At 45.6% G+C, this 27,922-nt stretch overlaps 1 protein-coding gene across 5 annotated transcripts in view; it reads left to right on the top strand.

Annotated features, from left to right (window-relative positions):
• Positions 1-276: 276 nt before the first annotated feature.
• INTS1 (integrator complex subunit 1) overlaps positions 277-27,922 on the top strand; it is a 93,859-nt gene continuing 66,213 nt past the window's right edge. For 4 of the 5 annotated variants that reach the window (XM_083153076.1, XM_083153080.1, XM_083153078.1 and 1 more), the window contains exons 1-17: positions 286-429; positions 3,148-3,208; positions 4,056-4,123; positions 5,074-5,364; positions 8,558-8,754; positions 10,927-11,064; positions 11,556-11,715; positions 17,531-17,636; positions 20,414-20,600; positions 22,360-22,505; positions 24,002-24,143; positions 24,226-24,402; positions 25,097-25,205; positions 25,568-25,688; positions 26,441-26,518; positions 27,194-27,351; positions 27,532-27,628. In XM_083153076.1, coding sequence (XP_083009202.1) covers positions 4,066-4,123; positions 5,074-5,364; positions 8,558-8,754; positions 10,927-11,064; positions 11,556-11,715; positions 17,531-17,636; positions 20,414-20,600; positions 22,360-22,505; positions 24,002-24,143; positions 24,226-24,402; positions 25,097-25,205; positions 25,568-25,688; positions 26,441-26,518; positions 27,194-27,351; positions 27,532-27,628 — 2,165 coding nt within the window. In that variant the 5' untranslated portion in view covers positions 286-429; positions 3,148-3,208; positions 4,056-4,065. Of the gene's footprint in view, positions 430-3,147; positions 3,209-4,055; positions 4,124-5,073; positions 5,365-8,557; positions 8,755-10,926; positions 11,065-11,555; positions 11,716-17,530; positions 17,637-20,413; positions 20,601-22,359; positions 22,506-24,001; positions 24,144-24,225; positions 24,403-25,096; positions 25,206-25,567; positions 25,689-26,440; positions 26,519-27,193; positions 27,352-27,531; positions 27,629-27,922 lie in introns of all 5 variants that reach the window. The other variant, XM_083153077.1, reaches the window with a different exon arrangement.

Below are 27,922 nucleotides of genomic sequence, written 5' to 3' on the forward strand. Positions count from 1 at the left end.
TCTCCCTCATGGAGAGGGTCAGGTAGGCAAGTGTGGTCTACATCCAAAACAACAGGTGACTATGCTGTGCTGTCTATTATTTAGAATGTGCCATCATCTGTGTATCATATAACACATAAGTCTGCTGTGACGCCATCTATTCCTTCCACATCTCTTCAACACCGCTCCCGCTGCCCGCAAAACCTATTCCTAGCGCCTTGCACGTCGCTAATGTAACGTGTAGTGTACAGTATATTCTGCTACAGCAGCAGGCAGAGCCGAGCATGGCGCTGACGCTGAGTGATGACGCTCAGCCGTCGCCTCAATAACAAGCTTATCCCGGAAGTGGAGTGAATCGCCGCTGTGTGCGGCTCAGCGCTGTACCAAGTACGGTGCTCTCGCCGCTCTGGTTCCACACTCCTGCCGTGCAGTCTCAGCCAGGCACAGTAGGTGAGGGGGGAACTCTTGGGGCAGGACAGAGTAGCGTAGTCACTTCAATACGCGATGATACACTTCTTATTGCAGTATGGTCATCACGTCCCCAAATCCATTGTGTACAGTGCACCTACATAATTACTGTATATAAATGCATATATTTCCTCCTAGCTGCTGTACAGTACACCTACACTATATACATATCTCTTGACCACTGTACAGTACACTTACATAATAGACATGTATTTATCCCCTGACCAACATAATATTTATTTATTAACATAATATACATGGTGACCGACATATGGGTGGTCAGCATACTGACATGGGTCAGGTAAGAGTATGCTCCCACTTCCCACCTTAACCCTCTGTTCTAAAAGCCTATCCCTCCCTCACGCAGCCTGACCCTAACCCTAAAGCCTTTACAAACAATGCGATTTCAGCTGAAATCGCCGGGGATATAGTTGCTGACTGACCATATCCCTGTGCGTACAAGTCCCTGGGAGTGCACTCCCGCGACCAACCCTGCAGTGTTTGCTAGTTTCAGGAGCATGCTCCGGTGTCTTTCCCCATCAAGAGTGTCTTGTTTTCATCAGTGACTGGCGACACTCAACAATTTGGTCGCTGAGTGAAGAATCGCTTTTTGTGTACGGAGCTTAACCCTCCCCACAGGTGCCTAACCTTGCCATGTAAACCTTAACACAGTGTTTCCCAAACTGTGTGCCTAGACACCCTAGGGTGCCAGAGACTCTTCCAGGGGTGCCTCAGGTTGTTGGTCCAGAAACAATTTAAATTATTTAGGGTTAAAGTGATGGGCAAAACAAGTGCTAGTGGCTGCCAATAGTAATGTGGTTAATCAGAAGCATACATGTACACCAGCACATAACTGAACTTAAGGATGACAGAAAAGGCACCATTTACTTAATTTAATATTGTATTTCAAATTCATCAATAAAATTATTTTATTCTATGGTGTCCTTATAAAATCTGATATGCTATGGTGCTTCAATACAAAAAGTTTGGTAACCACTGTCTTAACGTCTCTTTCTAAGTGCCTAAACCTAAACATCTTTCCCCACAGCCTAACCTTAAGTTTCCACACTAGTACCTAAACCTAACCCTCCCTTCCCCGACCTGATCCTAACCCGTTCCTCACACTCACCGATCTGGATGTCTTAAGTCAGTGTTCTAGTTTCGGCATCTTGAATCTTTTAAAGACTGATCGCTGGCATCCTGACCACCAGGATTCTTACTGCATCCCTATACATGTTTATAATCTCAACACTGTGCAGTACACCTCCCTATAGTACATATGTATATATCTCCTCATCACTGCACAGTGCTCTATCATATATATATATATATATATCTATGTCGAGTGTCTGTGAGTATCCGAAACACTGCCAGCTGCTAGCAGAGCGTGAAACTACATCTCTTTCTCACACATGCACAAACACAGTAGCACACATGCACAAACAAGGTAGCAGACTAGCTTTTAACTTTTGCTTCAATATGTTTATTTGCCAAGAGAGGAGGAGAAAAAGAAATCTCGGGGTGGGGGCACCCTTGTATTACAGTTTCTAAAAAGTGTTTATGATACTACATAAAAAAAAATACTTTAATGGTTATACTTTAAGATATATGTTCCTTGTAATTGGACTACAGTGACACAAGTATATGTAAGGCGCCGCAAAAATATTTTAGGATATGGGGCAGTATTTGCCGCTTAAGAAAGGAAAGGGAGAGACAGGTTTCTCTTTTGTAGTAGGTGATCCTCATTAAGCCTCTAATTTCACCATGGTCCTGGTATAAATATAGTGGGATTTAAATCATAGGATCATTGTTTTTTTTTGAGAACCTGTGATCTCACCTTAAGGCAGGTATTACATTGGGTAATTGGTATTTATAATGCTGTAATTAGCGTGTGGACTCACCAGGGAGCAGTGTGGTGACACAATTTGGCATAAATGCAAAAACGTGCATAGATGTGTAAGTACTTAGTGCACGGTAATGGAGACTATGGATGATAAGAAAATCCACTGGACTTAGCCAGTGGTTAACTTTGGACCTGCTCAGTCTCTATAGAGGTACTGATGCAGGGTCCGCAGCTGTGTCTCCCGTTCGCTGCCTCCTGTCTGAGTTCCTGCCTGGCCGGTCACGTGGGTGCACCCCATGGTCCGGTCGAACAGGCCAATCAATACACCTGGAAAAGATCGACATACCTTAGGTTGACATGGTCAAAAGGTCAACACAAACAATAGGTCAACATGAAAAAGGTTTTTCATGTCCCCCCTCCCCCCCATACTTTACATCCAAGTGGACATAAAGTCAGATTATAATAGTATGCTTGAAGCATGGTGGGCGAACGTCTATGTCGATATGAACTGAAAAATGTGCAAAACTTATGTCAACTGTTTTCATGTCGACAATTTGACCATGTCATCCTAAGGTTAGAGCAGGGGTCACCAAACTGATCATCGAGGTATACCAACAGGTCATGATTTGCAGACCACCTGTAGTTCTATAGAATGTGCGGGTTAGGAATGAATGTGACAGTCTGTAATGACAACACCTGTGCACCAGCTAGGTAGTCTGGAAACGAGACCTGCTGGTAGATCTCGACCTGTTGTTTTGTCCAGCCCTTTTCTAGAGCTTTGACATCTGAGTTACCAATAGGTTAGATTGTTTACATTAGTAATCCTTCCTATACTTATTCTTGTTGTCTTTCCACAGGCTAGAAAGATGTAAACTTCTTTCAACAATCCTTTCTGTCCCTAAAGCAAGGCATATTCAGGTAATCCCCCGTATACAATTTATGCTCTATTTTACTGTGAAAAAATAGCGATTAATAAACTCACACTTGTGCTGCGCTCATCCAGCTACTTGTCTGTTGGGAGTGATGGTTCCACAGCAGCTACGGCGATGCTATTTGTCTGAGCTTGTTTAAAGCTAGGATTTCCCTGTACACATTTGGTTGGATGAACAGACAATTTGGCACAATTCAATTCACAGCAAAACAGGGCGATTCTTCTAAGCGTTTTTTGACTACATTGTCAAAATCGCATAAAATGTTTCTCTGAATCTCCCAGGCGATATCGATGCACGCTCTGCTATCGCCCGGCCAAATAGACCCTTCAGGCAAGACTTTAATGTTTAGACGCTGCAGTGTCAATTCGGCTTACACACGGACTGCTGCTGGGGATGGCCGCCAGTCTTCTCTCCGGCAGCGACTGGGCGATTTTGACTAAGCAAAATCGCTTAGTCAAAATCACCCAATCTGCAGCCTGTGTGTACACCACTTTAGTCTCCCAGCCTTTAATTTATACCATGATTGTTTAAAGCATACACAAGTAATCCCATGTGCAGGAGATTCAATTCTAATCTACTATAAGTTGCTTGTAGAGGGCATTGTATACATTGGTGATTACAGTGGTCAGGGATTTTCACAGAAATATGTAAGCATGCATAGGCAAACTCTGTATTATGTTCTTCTTCAAAAAGTGCTTTTCTGATATTACAATTCTTTTACAACGCAGAGACCTTTTGCACACACTAATTTATGATGTTAAGTTGAAAAAGGGTATTAAGAAATATCTGTTAAGATGTGTTATAGATATTTGTATCTACCTTTGTTTGAAAAGGGTTAACAAGATGAGTCGTCCCAAAGCAACTGCTATACGTCGGCCCAGTACTGCTGCAAAATCCTCAGGTACGTTAATGTTTTTGAAGTGTTATGTACTTTTTATCTTTCTCTTTTGTTTTGTTGTTGTGACCTTTCTGTCGCCTGGCCAAATTTATGCAAACGGCCTCATGTCTTTTTTCGGTACTTGTGTATTATCACGGCGCCCACTAAGCTATTTGCTTAGTGGGCTATTCTGCGTAGGAAAATCGTATTGCATCTCATGGGCCATTGTAAGTGCGGATACGATGCGATTTTCCTATGCAATTTATTCAGTGCTCTTTTATTTATATTATATAGGGTGTACAATGCCATTAGGTATACAATAATGACATACAATGAGGTTTTAGGAACCCCCCCACTATCCACGCCACCCCGAAGCATGGCGAGCGCAGCGGAACGCGTCCTCCGACCTTTTCATACCCCAACTATCCACGTTGGCGTGGAGTTGATTTTATATAGTGTGGCGAGCCACCGAGCCCACTTCGGGGTGGCGTGGATAGTGTGTGTGTGTGTGTGTGTGTGTGTGTGTGTGTGTGTGTGTGTGTGTGGGGGGGGGATGACATTGTATGTCATTATTGTATACCTAATGGCATTGTACACCTAATGGCATTGTACAAGTGCAATGCAATCTGATGCGATGCGATTCCCCGGGGCTAAGAGAGCAGTGAATAAATTACATAGGAAAATCGCATCGCATTGCATCGCACGGCCGTTATAATGGCCGATGTGATGCGATTTTCATGCGGTGCCATACGTAAGAAACTTGGGCACTGTGATAATACACAAGTACCCTTTTTTCTATGTGTAGTACTATATATCTGAGCAAGTGGGACACCTTTTATTACAAGCAGCTAGGTTCTGCAGTCTAGAGCCCCCTACATATGCAATATGATGTACATGCCTGTTGTAGATATTATTTGACTTGAAGTTTGTGGTTTTCTTGTAACCGTTTCCTTTCTCTTTTCATTTGTATGCAGGCCATCCACCTCCAGGGGATTTTATTGCTTTGGGCTCCAAGGGGCAAACAAGCGACTCTAAAGCCCCCGCCAATCTTCTGAAGCCAGCTCCTTCTGGTTTGCCATCTGAAAGGAAGCGTGAGGCCACAGTTGTTCTAGCCAGCGCTTCAGCATTAACTGGACTCACAAAACGCCCCAAACTCTCATCCACTCCGCCTTTGAGTGCCTTAGGGCGATTGGCTGAAGCTGCAGTAGCAGAGAAAAGGGCGATCTCTCCATCTATCAAAGAGCCATCGGTTGTTCCAATTGAAGGTACCACTACTTACTCTAGAACACATGTTTTCTAACTCCATACACAGTTCATGGTTTCAAGGGCACCTGTGGATTTTTAAAATGTGAAATTTGGTGATATACAGTGCCTGGAAAACATGACCTATTTGGGGTCCTGAGGAATGAGTTTGAGAACCACTGCTCTAGCACATATTTTGTAAGGATGCGGTCATTTGGTCTACAGCACAGGTCTTCAACCTGTGGCCCTCCCGATGTTGTGTCCCAGCATGCCCTGACAGTTTTGGCATGCTCTTATAGGAGAAAACGTGGCAATGCATGTTGGAACATGTAGTTTCACAACATCTGGAGGGCCATAGGTTGAAGACCCATGGTCTACAGCATTATGGTTGACAGTCATTAGGTAGACACCATTAGGTCGACATGGGTCTAGGTCGACATGGTTCTAGGTCGCAAGATCATTAGTTCGACAGGTCATTAGTTCGACATTGTCTAGGTCGACAGTCAAAAGGTCGACATGGGGTTTTTCACTGTTTTTTGAGCCAACATGTGCCGACAGAATGTATTTCATGCCCTACCATCCACTAGGTTGTGGTGGGAGAATAAAATAGTGTGCCAGGCGTAGCGAGGCACCGTGCCAGACGCATAGCAAGCGCAGCGGTGCACTATAGACTGTGTCCATGTCGACAGTGTTGACATTAAGGTAAAAAAATAGGTAAAACCACCAGGTCAACCTTTTGACTGTCGACCTACATAATGTCGAACTAATGAACTGTCGAACTAATGAACTGTCGACATAGACCCATGTCGACCTTTTCCCATGTCGACCTTTTCACATGTTGACCTTTTCCCATGTCGACATAGACCCATGTCGACCTAGACCCATGTCAACCTTTTCCCATGTCGACCTAATGACTGTCGACCATAATGCTGTAGACCAAATTATCCTAACCCATTCTGTATTAGTTTGCAACTGAATTTGCACTTCAGGCCATCATCCAGTTCCTTACACACTTCTTGTGTAGATTCCACCAACTTTATTTTTTCCCCTCATGGCATCACAGACATTATTATATTTTTCTTATTCGTAACCATTCTGAATCCTGTTGTCCAGAGTGAATCCTTAATTCTAAGACATTTCTGCTGAATCTAATATACTCTATATGCAACAATTCAAAATGTTCTATTTAATCCAATGCAGTCTTACTTTATTCTGTGAGTTTTCATAATTCATTATGAGTGTATTTTATACCCCCCTTTCTACTAAAATCCCAAAATACAGGTCCAATCCAGGTAAGACCTGGGGACGACCGTTATCCCATTATGGCTCTGACCGTGGTTATCCCCGATTCTGGACTGCTTACACGGTACATGGGAGGCAGTCACTCTTCTGCTGGAGCTAGTAGAGGACATTATCTCCCAGAGCTGTAAGCAGGATCCAGGTTAAGTGATGTAGGATCCCTGGAACATTGGGCCGGGGGTTTTATTAGGAAGCTGTTTCCATTGGCAAAAACTTGGGTTTTGGTGGAAGTGGAAAAGTGTTATACAGTAGGTAGTCAGGCCATGGTTTATTTACAATTATAAAGCCTAAAAACTATTCTCTTGAGCACCATGGGGATTAAAGGGAAATTGTTTACTACAAACATTCTCAGCTGTTTGGGGAGGAAATGTAAAATAACACCTCAGCCCCCCAGTGTGTACCTGGTGGCTGCTTAGGTAATTTGCTGCTGGGAAAATCAAAGTTATGATGTTCCAAAGTTCCAATCTGATGTTCTGTTCCTGTTCCCTGCCTGGGGTGTCGCTGTCTGCTGTAGTGCTTCTAGCACAGTGTGGTTTGTATATCAGCACTGATACGCAAAAACAGACCTGTGCTAGAAACACCACAGCAGACAGCGACACCCCAGGCAGGGAACAGGAACTGCATGGGTATTCAAAGATAGCGGGTGCTAGAATGAACACTATATGTATAAGTGTAAATACCTGTTTAATACCTTACCTAATTCACTAATAGAAAAACCTGACCATTTCTGAGCAGTTTTTAGAATAAAAAACTTGGCATTTAAGGGGTTAATAATCCATAATGGGGCAGATATATTAAGTTTGGTGAAGAGATAAAGTAGAAGAAGATAAGGCAGCAGCCAATCAGCTCTGTTTGAAAAATGACAGGAGTTGATTGGCTGGTGCGTAAGCACCTTCTACTTTATCTCTATTTTATCTCTTCACCAGAATTAATACATCTGCCCCATTGTCTAGGTCGACATTGACAAAAGGTTGATATGCACTGGGTCTACCATCGCAATTAGGGTGGCCAATCCTGGGAGCGGGATCCCGGGATTTCAACCCCAAATCCCCGGGATTATTGGATTTGACTTCTAATGCTGGGCAGAGTCTCAGCACTCGTTCAAATGCTGCCCGGCTGTCCCGACCTGGCACACGCCTCTGCACAGCCTGACGTGATGCTAAAGGTCACGCTGCGCAGGGCATCGCACTCACCGCCTGCCCCACTCGCTCTGCTACCGCTGGCCCGGCCACTCAGTGCGGCACTCCCTACCCTGCTCACTGGCTGCAGCGCCTGTTCAGCCCCCCAGCCGCACCACTCGCTGCACCAGCTAAGTAAGTAAATGTGCAAGACAGTCGGATGGGGGGGGGCGTGAAATTTTTTTTTAAAATAAGGGATGTCAATCCCGGGATTGAGCATTTTTCAATCCCAAATCCTGGGATTTAAAAAATGCCCTGGGATTGGCATCCCTAATTGCAATGGTGCGCATGAGTTTTCATGATTTTTACTTTTTGGGGGCTTTTTCATACATTATACATGCTTCACTAATTAGGGGTCTACGTGCTCAGTGTCGACATTGATAGTTAAAAAAAGTAATAAAATGAATGTCAACCTTTTCATGTGTCGGCCTTTTTTTCAGTGTAGACCTATTGCATGTTGACTCTTTGTCAATGATCTATGTCAACCTTTTGCTTGACCAAGACACGTTCTATCCTTTGAACCACATCCCAAGTGATCCCACCAGCCTAGAAACACAAAAGGCAGTATCTATCCCATTGAGGCGTTTGGCCCAATGCTTCACTGATGTCAGTAATTCCTAGTGAATTGATAGCATGCGTTTTGCTTTTATCCACCAAGATGGAAGCCTCTCTGAGTGTACCATAGAAACTGTTCTTGTTTCTTTTCAATGTTTCTAATTTGCTTCTGTATCCTCCCCAGTTGCTCCGGCCTCCCTGCTGGACGATATCGAGGCTTCTGAGCAAGACGGAAATGACGATCGGATTGAAGGGGTCCTCTGCGGGGCTGTAAAGCAGCTGAAGATGAACCGTGCAAAGCCAGACCCCACTTTGTATTTGAGTTTGATGTTTTTGGCAAAAATTAAACCCAATATATTCGCAACTGAGGGAGTAATTGAGGTGAAGAATTCTTCATGTTATTATCTTGAAAGTTTAGACTTTTTTTTTATTTAAGTTTTTATATATTCTAATAGGGCGTACACACTGTTCGATTTTGTCTATTTTTCTATTTAATTTGGCTTATATAAGTAAAATCGAATTGAAATCAAATGTTTTTGATTCAATCCCAATGTGCGGCCCCACGGCATCAACATCAAATAGGAAAATAGACTGTGCAGGCAAGTCTATATACAGATGCAGCAGGCTACATCTTTGCAGGGGCTGGCGATTCTATTGCCAGCCCCCGCCAGCATCCAGCTACCGCCAGGGGAGCGCGCGCACGTGACGGTCGCGCGCCCCTTGGCAACTGAGCCTGCCGCTGGTCCCCCTCGGGTGGGGTTTTACTTCAAAGTGAGATCTATTTTGCAGTGAAAAAATAAAGCAGCCAGTATTTACCCTGCACAGAAACAAAATAACTCACCCAAATCTGATTCTCTCTGCACATGTTACATCTGACCCCCTGCAGTGCACATGGTTTTGTCCATTTGAGAAGGAATTTGCCTCTGAGAGTGAACCAGAATAAGGCCCAGTATTCCCACCAAGACTGTGACATGCCCAACTTTACCTTCTGTTTTTACCCTTTGAGTGCCAAGCTATACTTGTTTGCTGCAGTACTTCTCCCCTACACCCCTCCACCATCTGGCATTTTATATATAATGGCAGAAAGATCTGTATGCAAAAGATAGATAGGAGCCAGATCCAGTAGTTTAAAGAGAACGATTACTATTTAACTATCAGCGTTTTAAGGAAAAAGTGCAGCTTAATGTGAGTATAACACTGTCTGTACTCAGCACGATTCCCCTTGCTTATAATTGGGTTGTATAAGTGATTGGCAAACATCTGCTCTTCAGCATTTACTGCTGAACATCTCTGATTGCTGGGAAGCTTGTAACTCCGCTATCCAAGCACTGATCATGTACTGCATGCTCAATTATACATGAGAAATGGGGCCTCCTACTGGATTGTTACTGTACTGCTCTTTTCATCGCTGTGAAAGGCATCTTTTACCTAATGTAACCTGTGTCCAGCCATAGACAACCCATAGTTCTGGTTACAGCGTACCTCTGCATACCTCAGTCACTAAGCAGACCTCTCACATATTGATTAGTGTTTCCATATTTTCACATTTCTTTATTGGTATAGATTGATAAGTCCTTTGGGCTTCTACATAAAGTCCATGTTAAAGTTTTACTCAATAGTGTGGCAAAAGCTGTGATCCAGGGTTCATTGGCAGTCAAACACCACACACCCACACCCACACCCACACACACACACACACACACACTGCCACACTCGCACTCTCACTCAAGGACTGCTTTACTAGAACAGACTTGTGCATGTTTATTAAAGTATTGAAGATATCCGCATCGGGCCATCGGGAGTCAATATTTCTCCATTTGGTGGCCATGGTTGGAAAGAAAGTAGCCCAGGTGATACTCTATAATCGCTCACAACTTTGTATTTTACATGTGTACAAATTTAGGTGCACTGTGCAGCTTCCCCCCAGTTGGCATCCTCAAAGACAGGAACCCCCCCCCCCACACACACACACACACACACAACAGCAACAGCAATCACCGCTCTCACCCCTCTTTATTTTTAGAGATGTTCCCTGCTACGAATCTATGAATCACTTTACTGATACCCCAGCCCTCCCAAAGACCCCTACTCCTTTCTCTTTCCCATGTTTTTCAAGTTAAAGTGCCACAAAACTCATCTACCGATCTGAGAGGATGTCAGCAGATGACGAGGACATGTAGCTCTGTAGTCCTACAGGTGTATGGGCACTTCTGTCACCCCAGATGGTTCTGAACATGCTGTGCAGGGGAGGGGGGGATGTTTTATCCCATCTTTCTCTATCCTAATGCCTGGTAATTGATCCAGAAGGAAAGACAACTTACCAATGTGTCATCTTATATCTGTGTGTCAGTCTGTGTCCACCTGTCAGCTTCTGTGTGTCAGTGGCTGTGTGTCGAACCACGCAGATTTTTTTTTTTTTTTTTTTAAATTTCAACACCTGCAGGAGTAGGCGGTATAGTGTCTGACGTACACTAGATCCCTGGTAGGGAAACTGTATAGTGCGTCGGACACTAGACACATACTAATAATTGCTATTTGAATATTTTGATCTAGGCTCTGTGCAGTTTACTACGGAGAGATGCCACCATAAATTTCAAAGCCAAAGGTAATAGCTTGGTGTCAGTCCTTGCCTGCAACCTCCTGATGGCGGCCTATGAAGAAGATGAGAACTGGCCGGATATTTTCGTTAAGGTGGGATGATTCAAACTTGCAAAAAAAATAAAAAAAGATGCACATATAAGCAGCAATGTACAGTATGTAGCATTTAACCCTTTGCTAAGATCATACAATGAAGGTGAAATGTATGGCATCCAATGAGTCTTTTATGCCTAGATGCACATGGTTTTAATTTTAAGACACTATTTTTTTTTTTGTACACATAATACAGAGGTGTTCAAGCTGCTGCAGAACTACACATACTAGCATGTAAAACTGTGGCAGGACATGCTAGGAGGTGCGGCTCCATGGCAGCTGGAAGCTACAATACTGTATACCCTTGACTTACAGCCTTGGTGCTTTACAGTCCGCTCTGGATTTTACAGGAAGGGAGGGGGGCTGAATTCATTTTCACATGCACATGACAACAAAGTTATTAACCTATATTAAGTTTATTTGAGGCCACTACTTGCTTTCCCTAGCATATTTAATGTATCTCTTGTTGAGTTTTGTTTTCCTTTTTAAAGGTGTACATAGAAGACTCTTTAGGCGAGCGGATTTGGGTGGACAGCCCTCACTGTAAGATATTTGTCGACAACATTCAGACTGCATTCTGCACAAAAATGCCTCCAAAGAGCATGATGCTTCCTGCAGAAACCGGGCGGATAGCCGGAGACCTCAGCGCCGGTACGGCCACCGTTGATTTTATGTTTAATGAATGCATGGACTTCATTGCTTGCAGAATAAAAGGGGATTTTGGTCCTACCTGTAAAATCCTTTTTTCTGAATCCATGGTGGACACTGGGACAGTGGGGTGTGGGTGGAGCTTCAGCTACAGGCACCAAGTAGAATAGAGTTCTTCAAGTGCAGCCCAGGCTCCTCCTCCTCCACGCCCCTACAGGCTTCAGTTTGTTCAACAGCTTACCCGCAAGGTACAGGAAAAGGAAGAGAAATAGGAAAGAAACCAGCAACCCGAAGGAAGAATAAGTTTCAGGAAGGTGTAAACCGACCCCCATTACTGTAGATCAGTGTGCGAGGGCGGGCGCCCAGTGTCCACCATGGATTCAGAAAAAAGGATTTTACAGGTAGGACCAAAATCCCCTTTTTTCATTCATGCCAATGGTGGTCACTGGGACAGTGGGACGTCCCAAAGCTGTCCCTTTTACGGGAGGGAACGCACCTGAGCTGCACTGATGACGCGTTGCCCAAAAGCAGAATCTGCCCTGGCGAACGTGTCAAAATGGTAAAATTTTAAAAAGGTGTGTGGAGAGGACCAAGTGGCCGCGCGACACAACTGTTCTGCTGAGGCTCCCTGATGAGCCGCCCAAGAGGCTGCTACTGAACGCGTGGAGTGGGCTCTGACAGAGGATGGAACTGGCTTATTAGAAGATACATAAGTCTGTTTTATAGTTAGCCGCAACCATCGAGCCAATGTCTGCTTCGTTGCCGGCCAACCTCTCTTGTTTGCATCATAGAGCACGAACAGGGCCTCTGTCTTGCGTAAGGATTGGGTCCTATTGACGTAAACTTTTAAAGCTCTTGTAACATCCAAAGAGCGTAACTCTGGGGAGTCCTCCAACTGGGAGAAGGCAGGGACAACAATATCCTGGTTTATGTGAAAACTGGAAATAACTTTGGGCAGGAACTCCTTTTTAGTTCTTAAGACTGCCCTGTCCGGGTGGAACACCAGATACGGAGATGCACTGGATAATGCTGACAGGTCGGAAACTCTTCTGGCTGAAGAAATAGCCAGTAGGAACACCGTTTTCCATGTTAGCCACCTGAGCTCTGCAGATTCTAGGGGCTCAAACGGTGGTTTTTGCAGTGCTGAGAGTACCACTGTGAGGTCCCAAGGCTGGATTGGGGGCACAAAGGGAGGTTGTATGTGAAGGACGCCTTGTAAAAAGGTCTGTATAGCCATCCTCTTTGCTAATTTCCGCTGAAACAAAATAGAGAGAGCGGAAACTTGGACCTTTAAGGAGGACAACCTAAGGCCCAAATCCAGGCCCGCCTGCAAGAAGGCCAGGATCCTGGAAAGACGAAACTCCCTAGGCGGAAGGTTTTTCTTTGCACACCAGGCGAAAAAGGCATTCCAGATTCTATAGTAGATCCGGGAAGAAGCCGGTTTCCTTGCTGCTATCATGGTTTTTATGACCGGTAAAGAAAAACCTTTCTCTCTTAAAACTTCCGTTTCAAGAGCCACGCCGTCAAAGCTAGCCTGCCTAGATTCGGATGAAGGCATGGTCCTTGTACTAGCAAGTCCGGACGAGCTGGCAGCCTCCAAGGTGGCTGCAGAGACATCTCCCGAAGGTCCGAGTACCAGGCTCTGCGGGGCCAGTCTGGGGCTAGAAGGATTGCTGTGGTCCCTTCTTGTTTGAGGCGCCTGAGGACTCTTGGAAGCAGTGCTACTGGGGGAAAGATGTAGACCAGGGAAAATGGCCATGGAGCCGACAGGGCGTCCACCAGATATGCCTGTGGGTCCCTTGAGCGAGCCCCGTAGCGGGGTAACTTTTTGTTGACGCTTGAGGCCATTAGGTCTATTTGCGGGAGACCCCATTTGTTGACTAGTTCCTGGAACACGTCCTCGTGGAGCCCCCATTCGCCTGACTGTACCTCCTGGCGGCTCAGAAAGTCGGCCTCCCAGTTCTGAACCCCTGGGATGTGTACCGCTGACAAAGCTAACAGGTGATGTTCTGCCCATTGCAGAATGGATGTTACCTCCCTCATGGCAGCTAGGCTCCTGGTCCCCCCCTGGTGGTTGACGTATGCCACCGCAGTGGCATTGTCCGATTGTATTTTCACCGGTTTGGAGTGAATCAGAGGGCCTGCCGACTTGAGGGCTAGCAGGATGGCTCTTAGCTCCAGTATGTTTATTGGGAGCAGCGCCTCCTCCCTTGACCAACGGCCTTGGAAGGAGTGTTCTGCCAGAACAGCTCCCCACCCTCGGAGGCTGGCGTCCGTCGTTAACATCACCCACTGAGGAATGATAAACTGGCGCCCTTTTTGAAGGTTTAGAGGACTGAGCCACCATGTGAGCGACAGACGTGTCTGCCTGGACAGGACAAAGGTCTGTGACTTTAGGCCTGGTTGGGAACGGTTCCAGTGACGCAGCATTTCCCTCTGCAGTGGCCTGGAATGGAACTGCGCAAATTCCGCCATGTCGTAACAAGAGACCATCTTGCCTAGGACTTTCATGCACAAGTGCACCGAGACTCTGTGCTGCTTCAGGAAGAGCTTGATGAGGTCTCTGAGAAGTATCCACTTGTCCTCCGGCAGGTAAACCCTGAGGGTTTTGGTGTCTATCACGGCTCCGAGATGCACCATCCGCTGTGATGGGGTTGTTGAGGACTTTTTCCAATTTATGAGCCAGCCGTGGGTCTGCAGGAGGGAAACCGTTAGCTCCAGATGCCCCTGGAGTGTCTGTGCGGATTGAGCTAGTATCAAGAGGTCGTCCAGATATGGTAGTAGACGAACGCCCTGGGCCCTCAGGGCCGCTGCCATGGTGGCCATAATCTTTGTAAAGATTCGTGGCGCGGTTGACAGCCCGAAGGGGAGGGCCACAAACTGGTAGTGGTTGCTCTTGACCGCAAACCTGAGGTAGCACTGGCTGTCCGTCCGAATTGGCACATGGAGGTAGGCATCCTGGATGTCCAGGGATGCCATGAAGTCCCCCGGCTCCAGAGCTTGCAGGATAGACCGGAGGGACTCCATCCTGAACTTGGGAATGCAGAGGTGTTTGTTCAGGCCTTTCAAGTTGAGGATGGGCCGGAATGACCCGTCCGGCTTTGTCACCAGGAACAGGCTTGAGTAGAAACCTGCTCCTCGCTGAGAAAGCGGGACAGGCACTATGACCCCTGCTGCCAGCAGGGAGTGAATGGAGCTGGTCAGAGCAGCCGCTCTGTCCTTCTCCCGGGGCATGCTTGTTGTGAAAAACCGAGATGGCGGACGCCCCTGAAAGGAGAGGGAGTAACCCTGGGTCACTATGGTGTTTACCCACCTGTCGGTGGTAGTGGCCTGCCAAACCCCGGCAAATGACAACAGGCGACCGCCCACCTGATGTGGTTGGTGGGCCGCCTGATCCTCATGCTGAGGGCTTGTCGGCCTGTTTTGGGGCCTGACGGCGACCCGCCCAGGACTGTTTGGTCTTGGGAGCGGATGGACGCCTTGTGGCGGGCTGCGCCCTTGATGAAGGCTGACCCCTGGGTCTCCCCTGTGGACGGAAGGTCCGAAAGGACTGAGATCTAGGCCTAGCTGGTGCCGAAGGCAGAAAAGCTGTCTTGGACGTTGCAATGGTGGCTACAATCTTGTCCAGCTCAGAGCCGAACAGTACCTCCCCTGAAAATGGAAGGGCCTCTAATGCCTTTTTGGAATCAGAATCTGCGTTCCAAGTGCGCAGCCACAGTGCACGTCGGGCAGCAATTGAAGAGGCAGAAATTTTTGAGGAGAGGGCCGCTGCATCTATCGCTGCCTCTTCCAGGTATGTGGCCCCTTCCCTAATGAGGTCCACCGTTGATAACAATTCAGAGCGACGTGTACCTGAGGATATCTGCTCCTGTAGGGAGTCAGCCCAAGCTGCAATCGCCTTTGCCACCCAGGCTGAAGCCATAGCCGGTCTTGCTGACACGCCAGCATTGGAAAACACAGACTTTAGGCAGTGCTCAATCTTCCTATCAGTAGGATCTTTAAGAGAGGCCACTGTAGGAATGGGAAGGGTAGTAGCCTTAACTAGGCGGGCCACGTGAGCATCAACCTGTGGAGGCTCCTCCCATTTCTTACGGTCCGCTGGCGCGAACGGAAAGAAGGAAATCAGGCGTTTGGACACTAAAAACTTTTTGTTAGGGTGTTGCCACGCTTCAGATAAAACCTCATTTAAGTCTGAGTTTGAGGGAAAAAGAGCCAACTCCTTCTTTTTCTTTTTAAAAAGAAGTGTGTCAGGTGTTGTGGCCTGGGTGTCCTGAATATTGAGAGACATCCTAACAGCCTTAACTAAGGAGTCTACTCTGGACTGGGTCATCCTTTCCTCCTTGTCAGGTTCATCTATGTCGACATCATCTATGTCAGGATCATCGTCTGTGTCGACCCCCACCTGGTCGTCCAAGTCATCCCCAGCCTCTGTTTGATTAGAAGCTAAAGGGGCCTGTGCTTTGCGTTTAGGTGGAGCCCTCAATGCAGACTGCAGAGAAGCAGACACTTGGACTAAATCCTGAACAGAGGAGGATAAACCCTGTACCCAGGATGGCTCTGATGCAGCAACAGCAGGCTGAGCTGGCAATGGCTGCGCAGCAGACTCTCTGTTTGCAGCTAACTGAGTTGCTAACTCCTTCATGGCTGCTGAGAGAGTGGAAGCCCAACTGGGTTCCCCATGTGTTGGGACTGAGGGGCCCCCCAGGGAGTCCTGTGCAGAACAGCGTTCACACAAACCAGCTTGCTCCTGTATGGAGGAATAATTCTCCTTACAGTTAGCGCATGTATAAGCATGCAGTTTAGGTGTATCCCTAGCTGGCTTTGCTTTGGGGTTTTTCTGTGACATGTTAACACAGACAGGCCCTGTGTGCACTGAGTAACAATAATACAGTGGACAGTAACACCCTCTGAAACTATAAAGGTATACAGATGGATGACAGTAAAAAAGACACTATACTCTCTGACTCTCAGCTAAATACTGAGGTACAGAGGGCTGCTGAAAAACCTGTTCCTGTAGCGTGTAGAGGAGCAGGGATTCTGGTGCACTTCTCCCACCGTGTAGTCCCGCGTAATGGCGTCTTCAGTACGCTGCTGGGGCGTGGGGAAGCTAAGCTCAGGCGGGAAACCAGCGTTATGCCGCTCTGAGCGTGGAGGCGGGGAGCTGTGGATCAAGGTCCCGCCTCCCCTGGAACCATCAGTGCCCTGCGCCATTAACAAAAATGGCGCTCCACAGTACGGCTCCCTGGTGGTCTAGTGGCCGCGCAGAAAGGACTGGGTGCCACTGCCAGGGTCACCCGGGCTGCACCCCGCCCGGTGACTCGACCGCTAGCGGTGCGCACTTAAAAGGTGCGCGCGTCACCTCACATGGAGGGCCCGCTTACCTGTGGTGGAGCGCGGCGTCCTCCGTGTCATGAGGAGAGCGGCGGGTCTGGCTATGGAAGTCAGCGCGCCGCTGCCAGCCACAGGGAAGCAGCGTAACGCTGTCTCCGTGTAAAAATAGAAAAAAAAAATAAAAAATAAAAATGAAGATATCAGACAGGGCACGGAGCCCTGTCCCATGGTACCTGTGCCTTGAGGCACCAAGAAACAACTGAAGCCTGTAGGGGCGTGGAGGAGGAGGAGCCTGGGCTGCACTTGAAGAACTCTATTCTACTTGGTGCCTGTAGCTGAAGCTCCACCCACACCCCACTGTCCCAGTGACCACCATTGGCATGAATGAAAAATGTATATTTTCCAAAGTCATTTCCACCGCTAAGCTTATAATTAACTCTGCAAGCTAGGAATAACTGATAGAAAAATATGTATCTTGTTACTTCAGGCAACAGCCCTCACCCATCCATGACGGAGGAAGAGGACAGCCAATCAGAGCTGCTTATTGCAGAGGAGAAACTGAGCCCGGAGGAGGAGGGGCAGCTAATGTCACGGTATGTTCTCTCTCCCCTACATCAGAGACATTAACACCTGAATATAAAATATGTCATTACACATCAGGTTTCGGCAACTTGTAGTTTTCCAGTAGAAGAATCCCGAAGGGTGCAAGTGGCCATTTGGGTGCCATTTAAATGCCGTTAACGGCACCCAAATGAAGCCGATCTCGCACCTTCGCTGGGCCAAAATCGCTAAAAACTTTTAAGCAAATTCAGTCCGCCTTAAAGTGCACCCGATGCCGTGATGATTCGTGAGTGCGAATCATCTGCACCTAATAGGATCGACCGCTGTGCCGAAGTCAAAGGGGGCACCATTGTCTCTGCATGCTAGAGCTGCCATTGACTTCAGTCTGTAGCTGTTGTGGAACTGAAATGTACAACATGCTCTTACATCCAAGGATCTCTTCTATTACAATAAATACCTAATCATAAATCAATACCTTCTATTATAGCAGGTGAAAAAAAGTAATGGAGAGGGAAGTTAGTGCTTAATTAGTAAATCATCTTTCACTTTGTATCTCGTTCAGTTCTTTTAGTTCTAATGTGTTATTAAACATTAGGGATTTGTATCTTGTAATTTTTGATTTCCACAGTCTCCCGCCATCCCGACTGGCATAAATATATCAAAAGAGAGGGAGGGTAGAAAGGGTCCAAAAGAGTGTAATACTGTTTATTATACAAGATGACCAGTTGTCAACAAACATAAAAGCATGAAGCTGATCCTCCATCCAATAAAAATTCAATGCGTACCAAAAAGCGTGGGTGCAGCGACTAGTCCGACTTATCCTAAGGGTGATTCAGACCCAATTTCCCTCGAGCTCACTTATAATTTGGCACTTGATGTGTCATTTTTACAAGCGATAAATCCCGGGGAGCTGAAGGCATGGGGCACACACCTACATCAGATTCGATACATCCTGGGTATTAAAAAGCATCCGCGATGTGCCACTGATGTGCTGCACATAAGACTTATATGCAGCCTGACCAACCTCCGACTCATAAAAAATACGATTTGGGACGATTTCACCTGATTTCTCTGCCCAATCTCCCAGAATCAGGTGAAATTGGACCCAAATCGCATTGGGTCCAATTGAGGGGCCTTTAGTGGTCCCAGTTCAGATGGTAGCCTTCCATAAATATCTCCATTGCATTTCAACTCTAAATAGTGTCTTTTTCAAGGTTTGTTTGAATGGTGCCTGATGCAATGTGGTGTGTCCTCATTGTTTAATGCTGTTTGCATTCCAGTGGTGGAATATTACAGCTCAATTTGCCCTGTCAATTACGGATACAGTTGCTCCACTGCTCTGTCACTATTCATTTTTCCTCTACCAGCTGGGCGCTTGAATGGGTACGTGTCTCTCTCATCGTTTATTCAATGTTCACACACATAACCGACAGCAGAAGACCAGGGAATATCCAAGCTGGTACATTGATTTTCTGTGCCTCACCTGTGTGCTCTCACACTCCCTTGCACACATGCTGACTCTCCTTGCAATGCTGTAACAAAAGGGGATAGCACCATGTGATACCCCTTTTCCACTTCTAACCTGGGTCAGCCCCGTTTACACAACCCGGGTAAGGCCTGTATTTTCCTATAGATTACAGGAACAGGACCACCATTACCCAAAAGGGCCACCATTAAATGATTTATTTGAAAATGTTTGTGCTTTTATTTTAGTTCCACATATTCAATATGAAACCTTTTCAAAAGTGTCTTCACACATGTAATATGTAAAACTTTTGTGAAAACTGTTTGCAGTAGCCATTGGTGTACCTAGACATGTAAACAGTGCACATAAAGATGTACAAAATGCACATATTAATACGCCAGAAGCTCCAATCAGATCTGGTTTTCAAACATATTGGTTGAGAAGCGTTTCCTACTACCCCTGGACCCAGTAGCATCCTTGGATTTAACCCCAGTAATTACCTGGGTTGGATTGCAGGGGAATCTTATCCGGGTTATTTGACGAGAGCATTTCCACTAGCAGAAAACCTGGGTAGATGCTCGTACCCATGGAAATTACCGGGTTATTTCCGATAGCGGAAAAGGGGTATTAATGAGAGGTTTGTGCTATCGCGGGAGAAGCAGCTATCTTTATCAGTTCCTTAAGATACCTCTTGTACTCTCATTTGTATGCATCATGCTTATTGATTCTTACTACCATACTCCAATGGATTGCCCAAACCTGCCTGATCTCGGCAGCCAACAGGCTCAGATGGTACCTGGTTGGTAGACCACCAAGGAATACTAAGTGTAGTAAGAAACTCCCTGGTTTATTACAACAGCAGATGCAAGGGAGTCGCTATCTCGGGGAGTATCTATATTTTCCCTAATATTCTGATTATCATCCCAGTAGTTACTATTTCAGTAAATCATCTGCTAGACCTGTGCAATAACAAATACAGTGCCTGGGGCTACTTCAAATACCCATGGATGTATTACATTTGAATTAAGTCAGTTGAGTTTTAAATGCTGATTTCATAGTGGTGTAATAAAAGCTACTGGATACTTCAGAAACTATCACAAGCTAAATTTGACCTTTTTTCCCTATGGCCTTGCCTCTATTCATACCTGGTATGTCTGGCTTTGAGGGGGTGATTGTTGAGACAGCTCTCCTCACATGTTTTAACTGGTACAGTACCATGTTCTGTGCATGGAAACAGACTTCAGCTCTCCTATGGGTGTGTGTGAAGGTTCAACTGACATCCCCGGACCTCATGGGATGAAAAGGGTCGACTTAACTGTACCTGTTTTTATTGCTCTCCTTAAGGTATGATGACTTGGCAGAGGGCGTGGAGGAGTACGTACTAGATATGCTAAAAGATCAGCTCAATCGACGTCAGCCCATGGATAATGTCTCAAGGAATCTCCTCCGGCTACTGACTTCCACTTGTGGCTACAAGGAGGTGCGACTTATGGCAATACAGAAGCTGGAGATGTGGCTGCAGAATCCAAAGGTATACTTCTGATTCAGTGCATTCGTTCTACTGTCAAGCACAGCATGCTTTGTGTGTCAATACTGCAGTGCCAGAACACTGTAAGTTAGATGGAGAGAAGATCAGAAACACAATATCTACAGTATATATTGTATATACTGACACGCCGCCTCTCCTGCCAACTAGTTACTTCTTCCACTCTTGCCTCCAAAGTTTTTCACGTGCTGCTCCGTATCTCTGGAATTCTCTAACTCTCCCTATCGGACTCTCCACCTCTCTACGAAGCAGGCTCTCAAGACCTACTTCACCAAACCCAGCCAACTTTCATCCTAACCCACTGTTACATGCTCACTTCTACCCCTTCTGTGTCACCCCTGTCTCTGTGCCCTCTTACGAGCAGGACCCTCTTCCCTCGTGCCCTCCCTTCTTTTTTATTCCAATAATTTTATTTGGTTAAAGAAAAGATACAGCATAATAGGCAGATTGAGTATGGAAATGAGTCGAAAAGTTCTGAAAGCAACAATTGCAATAAGCCAGATGTGGCTGTAGATCAGTCAAAGCAACCAACTAAAACAAATATGTTTAGTAACAAAGTAACAAAAAAAGAATAAAAAAATCAGGGGATAATTAGCAATACACTATCATACGAACAATATCTGCAGGAGGAGAAATGAAGAGGTGATGATGTGTCAGTATTGATGAGCCGGGGTGGAGTTGAAGAAATATAGAGAAAAAAACCCAAAACAGAAGTATAATTAGAGAGTGGACATTACTTAAGGCCAGGGAGCTGTATATTATGAAAGGAGTACCAAGAAAAAAAAAATATATATATTTTTTAATGGGGTTATTCTGAAGGCCAGTGATGCATTCCATTTTCGCCACATATCAAATTCTATTCATGAGTGCCTGACAGCTCGGAGCTGTGGGTACCTTCCAATTGCGGGTGATCTGGTATTTAGCAGAATACGAGATATGTAAGAGAAGTTTATTGGTTTCAGGAGGGATGCGGTCGAGGAGAAAATTGGCAGGTGTGGGAGGTGTAGGGATAGTAGAGATTGGTGAGAGAGCGGAACGTACCATGTCCCAATATGGCTGACTTACCGGACAGGTCCACCAAATGTGATAAAATGTTCCCAGCTGGACACAGTTCCTCCAGCACATTAGAGAAGCTTGGGTACATACGGTGCAGACGATCGGGGACTAGGTATCTGGTGCTTGCTCATGGGGTTCTAAAGATGGTGACGAGTTTTGTAGTGGGTCGGTGGTTACAGAATCTCTCGATCGATGGAAGGCATTTGGCATGGGTCAGAAGTTTGAAGAGAAGAAGCGAAGTGGCGTAACTGAAGGCAGTGATAGTGTAATGTTTTAGGTATATAATATTTAATTTGCAAATCAGCAAATGTTTTTGATGCAGATACACCTGACATATGGTGCAGTCTCGCAATGCCAGATGATGTCCATGCAGAAGCCATCTTGTGCCCTTCCTTCTTTTACCTAAACGATCTTCATTCTTCAATGGCATCTAATCCCTAGGGTTATATGCTACTTACTAATTCTTATTTCAGTATTGTCTGCTGATATAGATATGCTTATATACCCTGTATTGTCCTGTACAATCTTGAACTGTAAGTCACCGTTTTCTTGTTTGCTTATGAACTCTGTAACTGGGTGCTGCAGATCCCTTGTGGCGCTATAAAAATAAATGATAATAACTTTTTTTCCCTTTTGATGACCCTTACTTTTCAATTTGATTGTCATCTTATCTTGTGCAAAAATGTAGTTGACACGTCCAGCCCAGGACCTCCTCATGTCTGTCTGCGTGAACTGTAACACTCAAGGCTCTGAAGATATGGAAGTCATTTCCAACTTGATCAAAATCAGACTTAAGCCTAAAGTTCTTCTCAACCATTACATGCTGACTGTGCGGTAAGTGAAATCTCATTGAATACAATGCTGCAGCCATCTGACCACCTTAAGCCTCCCGGGACCTTCCCAGGCTGCATGATTGCATGCGATCCTTTCACATGCGATGTATCACATGCGAACCCTGCTCCCTGCCACCGGGAGGGGGCCAAGTCAGATGGGCAGCAGGTCTGACCCCCAGCTCAGGTCCAATTTGCACAGGACCGCGCATTGGACCCAAGGGGGACAGCTGACACATCCAATTTGGGTGGATTTCTCGGCCCGATCTGTTGGGATCGGGTGAAATCCGCCCGAATTGCACATGTTTATGGGCAACTTTAGGTTTCCTGTGTATTTTATGTTTGGGGTGTTGTTTTTGCTTTGTACTGGGAAAATGTGTTTGGCGCAGTGGGTGTATAGTTTACCAATGAGTGTGTGTTAGCAGCCACTAGAAGGGGAGTATACCAACCTCCAATAAAAAACACAAAGACTGAACCAAAATGTTCTGGTAGCGCTCAATCACACACAATACTCACAATGATTCCATTTCATTAATAATTTTGTATATATATATTAGTAAATAGAGTTATACAATAAAGGTAATAGTATTACTAATCCATCTCCCTGGGGGTATTAATCAATAAGACAATAAAATTACCATAAATGCATGCAATATACATCAATATCAGATGAACATAATTCCTTCTTGTTTGTAAAAACTGCTCTTATGAGCAATTGCGGCCTCTCATTTAGCCGATGTTAAGGAAAAAGAAACTAAATGATTCTCCAATTTGGACTGAAAGTGCTCCACAATTATTTGTCCATTGTGCGGGCTTATTAAAATGTATAATTAAAAGTTATTAATGGGGCACAGTTGGAAAATAGATAATGATAATGGCACTGTCCCTTTGAGCTAACAAGGTGAGGGGCTAGTGATCAGCTCAGTATAGATGAAATGGTGGGTTAGGACCCAGTACCTCCAAAGGCCAAATTTCACACAGTCCGGTGCATGCAGACTTGCTTTAGGGAATGATGGTTATTACCTACTGTCGACTGGCAGACCCTGCGGTAGTGCACCCCGCTGGCTGGGATGGAAGATCGGCACGTGGGCAGCGGTGCGCGTACCGCTGGGAAGGTTGCTGGGGGCTGGCGTCTCAAGCGGCTGGCTCTCGGCGGTGCATTTACAGCTAGAAGGGTTGCTGCAGGCTTAGTAAATGGCGTCTCAAGCAGTATGGGCATAGACGCTAGCAGCTAGGAAGGTTCCTGTGAGCTGGACGGGCAGTCTCAAGCAGTACGTTCAGAGACACGGACAGGACGACTCTCCAATAAGTGAGCTGACCAAGTTGGCCACAAATTTTGTTTGCTTCTGCCGTGAGGTGAGCTTCTCAGGGACAGTGCGGCAGAAGTCTCCTTTGACGCGTTTCACCGCTTAGGGCGGCTTGTTCAAAAAGCTTTTTGTTTGTTTGTATTATTTGATGCATGACTCCATTGACAGATCTCTGTGCTGTTCCTTAATACAGGGAGCTGTTGAATGCTCACAGAGATAACCTTGGCACAGTAGTGAAATTTTTGATATTTAACGAGCTCTCCAATGCCAGAAACCCCAACAACATGCAAGTCCTGTACACAGTGCTACAGCACAGCTCTGAGCAGGCCCCAAAGGTAAGCTCTCACCTCCTGTTCCATAGAAGAATGGTTGATCACCTGTACATGGGACTTATCACATTTCTCTTCCTGTGGTCAGTTCCTAGCCATGGTTTTCCAAGACTTGCTCACAAATAAGGATGATTATCTCCGTGCATCTCGTGCGTTACTGCGAGAGATCATCAAACAGACCAAACATGAGATCAATTTCCAGGCCTTCTGTCTGGGTCTGATGCAGGAGAGGAAGGAGGCTCAGTACACCGATATGGAGTTAAAGGTAACCATCAGCTCAGCATCTGCTGTCTGTCATTTATAGGATGTATGTTTACTGACCAGTACTTCATTCACTCATTTGATTTCTTTTAGCCTAAAAAAATTGTAAGCTTAAGGGGCCTACCCACGTGTTGACTGTGCTGTGACATCTGATTGATGATAGATCGCTCAGCACACAGCGCTGCACAGCAATGTGCAGTGAATGATCTGTCAGTGCTGGTGTTCTCCAGCTGGGCGATCAAATTAGATTTATCCTGTGTGCAGGATATTAATCGTCTGGCGATAGCAACGCGTGGGGCTGTGTATAGCTATGGCCCATACACATGGAGCGACGTAGGGGGCATTTTCTAATTAGAAAATGGTCTGAAATCTCCCTGTGTGTAGGCCCCATAAGTTAACTTGCTGTTTCTCCAAGTGTTGTAGAGCTAAAATATTCAGCATGTTAGAGGCTGGCAGACGCAGCTTGTAGCTGAGGCATCCGGTAGTCCTCCCAATGCCTGATGTAGACTGCTGAACCAAACTTTTTATTTGAAGGCAGCTTTCACACCTCAGGGTGACTCAAGTATTATTTGTGTCGGGCTGGTGGGTGCTGAAAGAAGGATTCTCCCAGTCCGTTCATGGACTGTGCAGTAACTAAATATAAGGGGCTTATGGTTGTCCAGAGAAGACTGTCATTGCCATTCCCTTTTTTATTCAAGGAACGCTTTGTGAGCCACATAACTGACCTGCTTGCGGTTTCCATGATGCTGGGGATTACAGTCCAGGTGAAGGAAGCCGGAATCGCCTGGGACAAAGGAGAGAAAAAGAGTAGGTTCCCAAAACGTTGTAGCAATATCTCAAATGCTTTTTGGCCAATATATGAAAGTTTGCCAATGCAATGCATCATGGGACATAGCTATTTCATTACATAGCGTTTTCCCCACATGGAAAATTATGCGCTAACACGCACTAACCACCGATTCTGTGCAAATGTGCAGACTCACAAGTTAAAACGCCAATGAAGACTTTTCTACCTCTATTTAATGTGGGAAGAAAAACCCACTGCCTGAATTTCCCAGCTAATTAGCTTTCAACTGATACAATATTCTCCTGTGTATTGGATATTGTTTTTATTATGTTTGTGTTATGGTCGCTATTATTTCCTGCTTATAATCTTTATACAATTTTAGGCTTGGATACCCTGCGCTCTTTTCAGAAGCAAATTGCGGCCATTCAACGGGATGCAGTATGGTGGCTTCATACAGTTGTGCCTACTATCAGCAAGTTGTCCCCGAAAGAATACGTGCACTGGTACGCTTCATTCTGTTATTGATACACGTCACACACACGGCTAGATGAATCCAGCTTATATGTCCTGCAAAGAGGGAGAAATGCTTCATATTAGTGTTTTTTCGACAATGAGAGGCTAATCTATATGTGATTGTATATACGTTGTGCAGGCATGCAAAGAAAAGACTCATGCTTTCCAGGCTGGCATGCTAATCATTTAAGTATTGCGCATTGGATTGGTCACTACGCTAGATCACTCAAAACGCTTCAGCGTGATCGCTCAGCACACAGCGATGTGTCAGCGCTGTGTGAGCGCTGTGTACTGAGCGATCTGTCAGGGTCCGTGTTCTCCGGTGAGAACACGGGCCCTGACCGCTTAATATCCAGAGTGCTGAATATTAATCACCGGGCAATAGCGATGTAGGGGGCCGCACATGGCTAGGACTCCTACACACAGCAATTCAATGTAGGGGCATTTTCTAAGCGTTCTACGTAGATCGCTTAGAAAATGCCTGTATATCTCTATGTGTGTAGGCCCCATTAATCCTCCAATAGATAATATCTTCTAAATGTCATCTCTGCGCATGTGGCCTCCTATAATTGTGTTGTGCTTGTCCTCAGCCTGTGCTTGTATTTTCCTGGTAAGCCTCCCCAGGCTTAGGGAGACCCATATAACAACCCAAGCTTAAGTGACGTACTGAATGTACCCTTCATTGATGAACAAATGCCGGTCATTTAGTCTTCTTGTGTCTCTGTTCCTTCTCCCCCTGCAGTTTACACAAAGTCCTTTTTACAGAACAGCCGGAAACTTATTACAAATGGGACAACTGGCCGCCAGAGAGTGACCGCAAGTATGACTTCTTTTATCATTTAGTCTTATGTTATACAGAGTACACCTTGCTGTTTTCTTCTGACACTTGAAACAATTGGCCTGATTTCGGTTTGTATTGATTAACACAGTCGCCGTTCCATACAAATAAAATGCGAATGCAGCCGTAAGTGTCTGTAGGACATAGATGCCATCTATGAGATCTGAGTTTTGTGCGTGCGGACACCGCGTCGGAATGCCGTTGCGACTCCTGATGTTGGCAGATTGAGGACCGTGTACGTTAGCTGCAACTTACTCATACTAGCCGTAGCATACGGACAGCCACTTCCATGAAGTCTGTGTTGGGGTCCAGAACACCTACGAAGAGGTGTGACATGCCCCTGTTTAGAAGCCAGTTGCCGACTCCGCCCCATAAATGCTGCAGCATGTCAATCAATCACACTTCGGCTAAGAGGGGTCTGCGAGTAATGTACATGGGCAGAACAGGTCTTTCTCCCGTGCAAACCGCAAACATCGAATTGGGTTTGCATACACATCTGAATCTGTCCAAGTTTGCATAGTCCCAGGTTATATAAGGTTTAATATCAACGCACTTAAAAAAGGGCTGATTATGAAAAAATGTAATGCATTTGTAGTTATTCTTCCATGTACTGAGGAACATTACATTTATATACCCATGATCTTTTCCTTTATCCAGTTTCTTCCTCCGCCTTTGCTCGGAAGTGCCACTGTTAGAAGACACATTGATGCGTATACTGGTCATCGGACTCTCACGTGACCTCCCGCTTGGTCCAGCTGATGCCATGGAGCTAGCGGACCACCTGGTGAAAAGGGCAGCTGCCGTGCAGGCTGATGGTATATTGTCTGGAATAAATCTTATAAAAGGACCTTCTTTAATGTCATTGGCTATTTGTGTATTTCCTCTATTGTTTGGGATTCCCCAGTTGTGTGTTTTACAGATGTAGATCTGCTTTAGTTCCATTCAATAGAATCACAGTCTAAACACCTAATTATGGCTTTTCTGTTATTTTGCAGACTTGGAAGTCCTCCGAGTTGAAAGGGTTCAGCTAATTGATGCTGTATTAAACCTCTGCACCTACCACCATCCTGAAAATATACAACTTCCTCAAGGGTATGTCCCGTGTGCTAATTTAGTGTATATTGCTTGTCTACTGCGCTACTTTTTAAAGTATACTATGTATACTATTCTACTGCACTGTTAGAATGTGTACACATGGTGAGACCTGGTTCTCGATTAGATTTGGCCTATTCAATTTCTCTATTGCTTTTCACCATTTTACATTCGATTTATACTATGTAGGCTTGCCTGGCAATTCTACTTTTCTATTCGATTTTCACTACACGGGAGCGCTCATGGTGATCGAATCTGCAAAAAAAAAAACATTTGATGCCCTTTCAATTTTGA

Source organism: Crinia signifera, chromosome 7 (assembly GCF_055691185.1).
Source record: "Crinia signifera chromosome 7, ASM5569118v1, whole genome shotgun sequence".
NCBI classification, from domain to species: domain Eukaryota; kingdom Metazoa; phylum Chordata; class Amphibia; order Anura; family Myobatrachidae; genus Crinia; species Crinia signifera.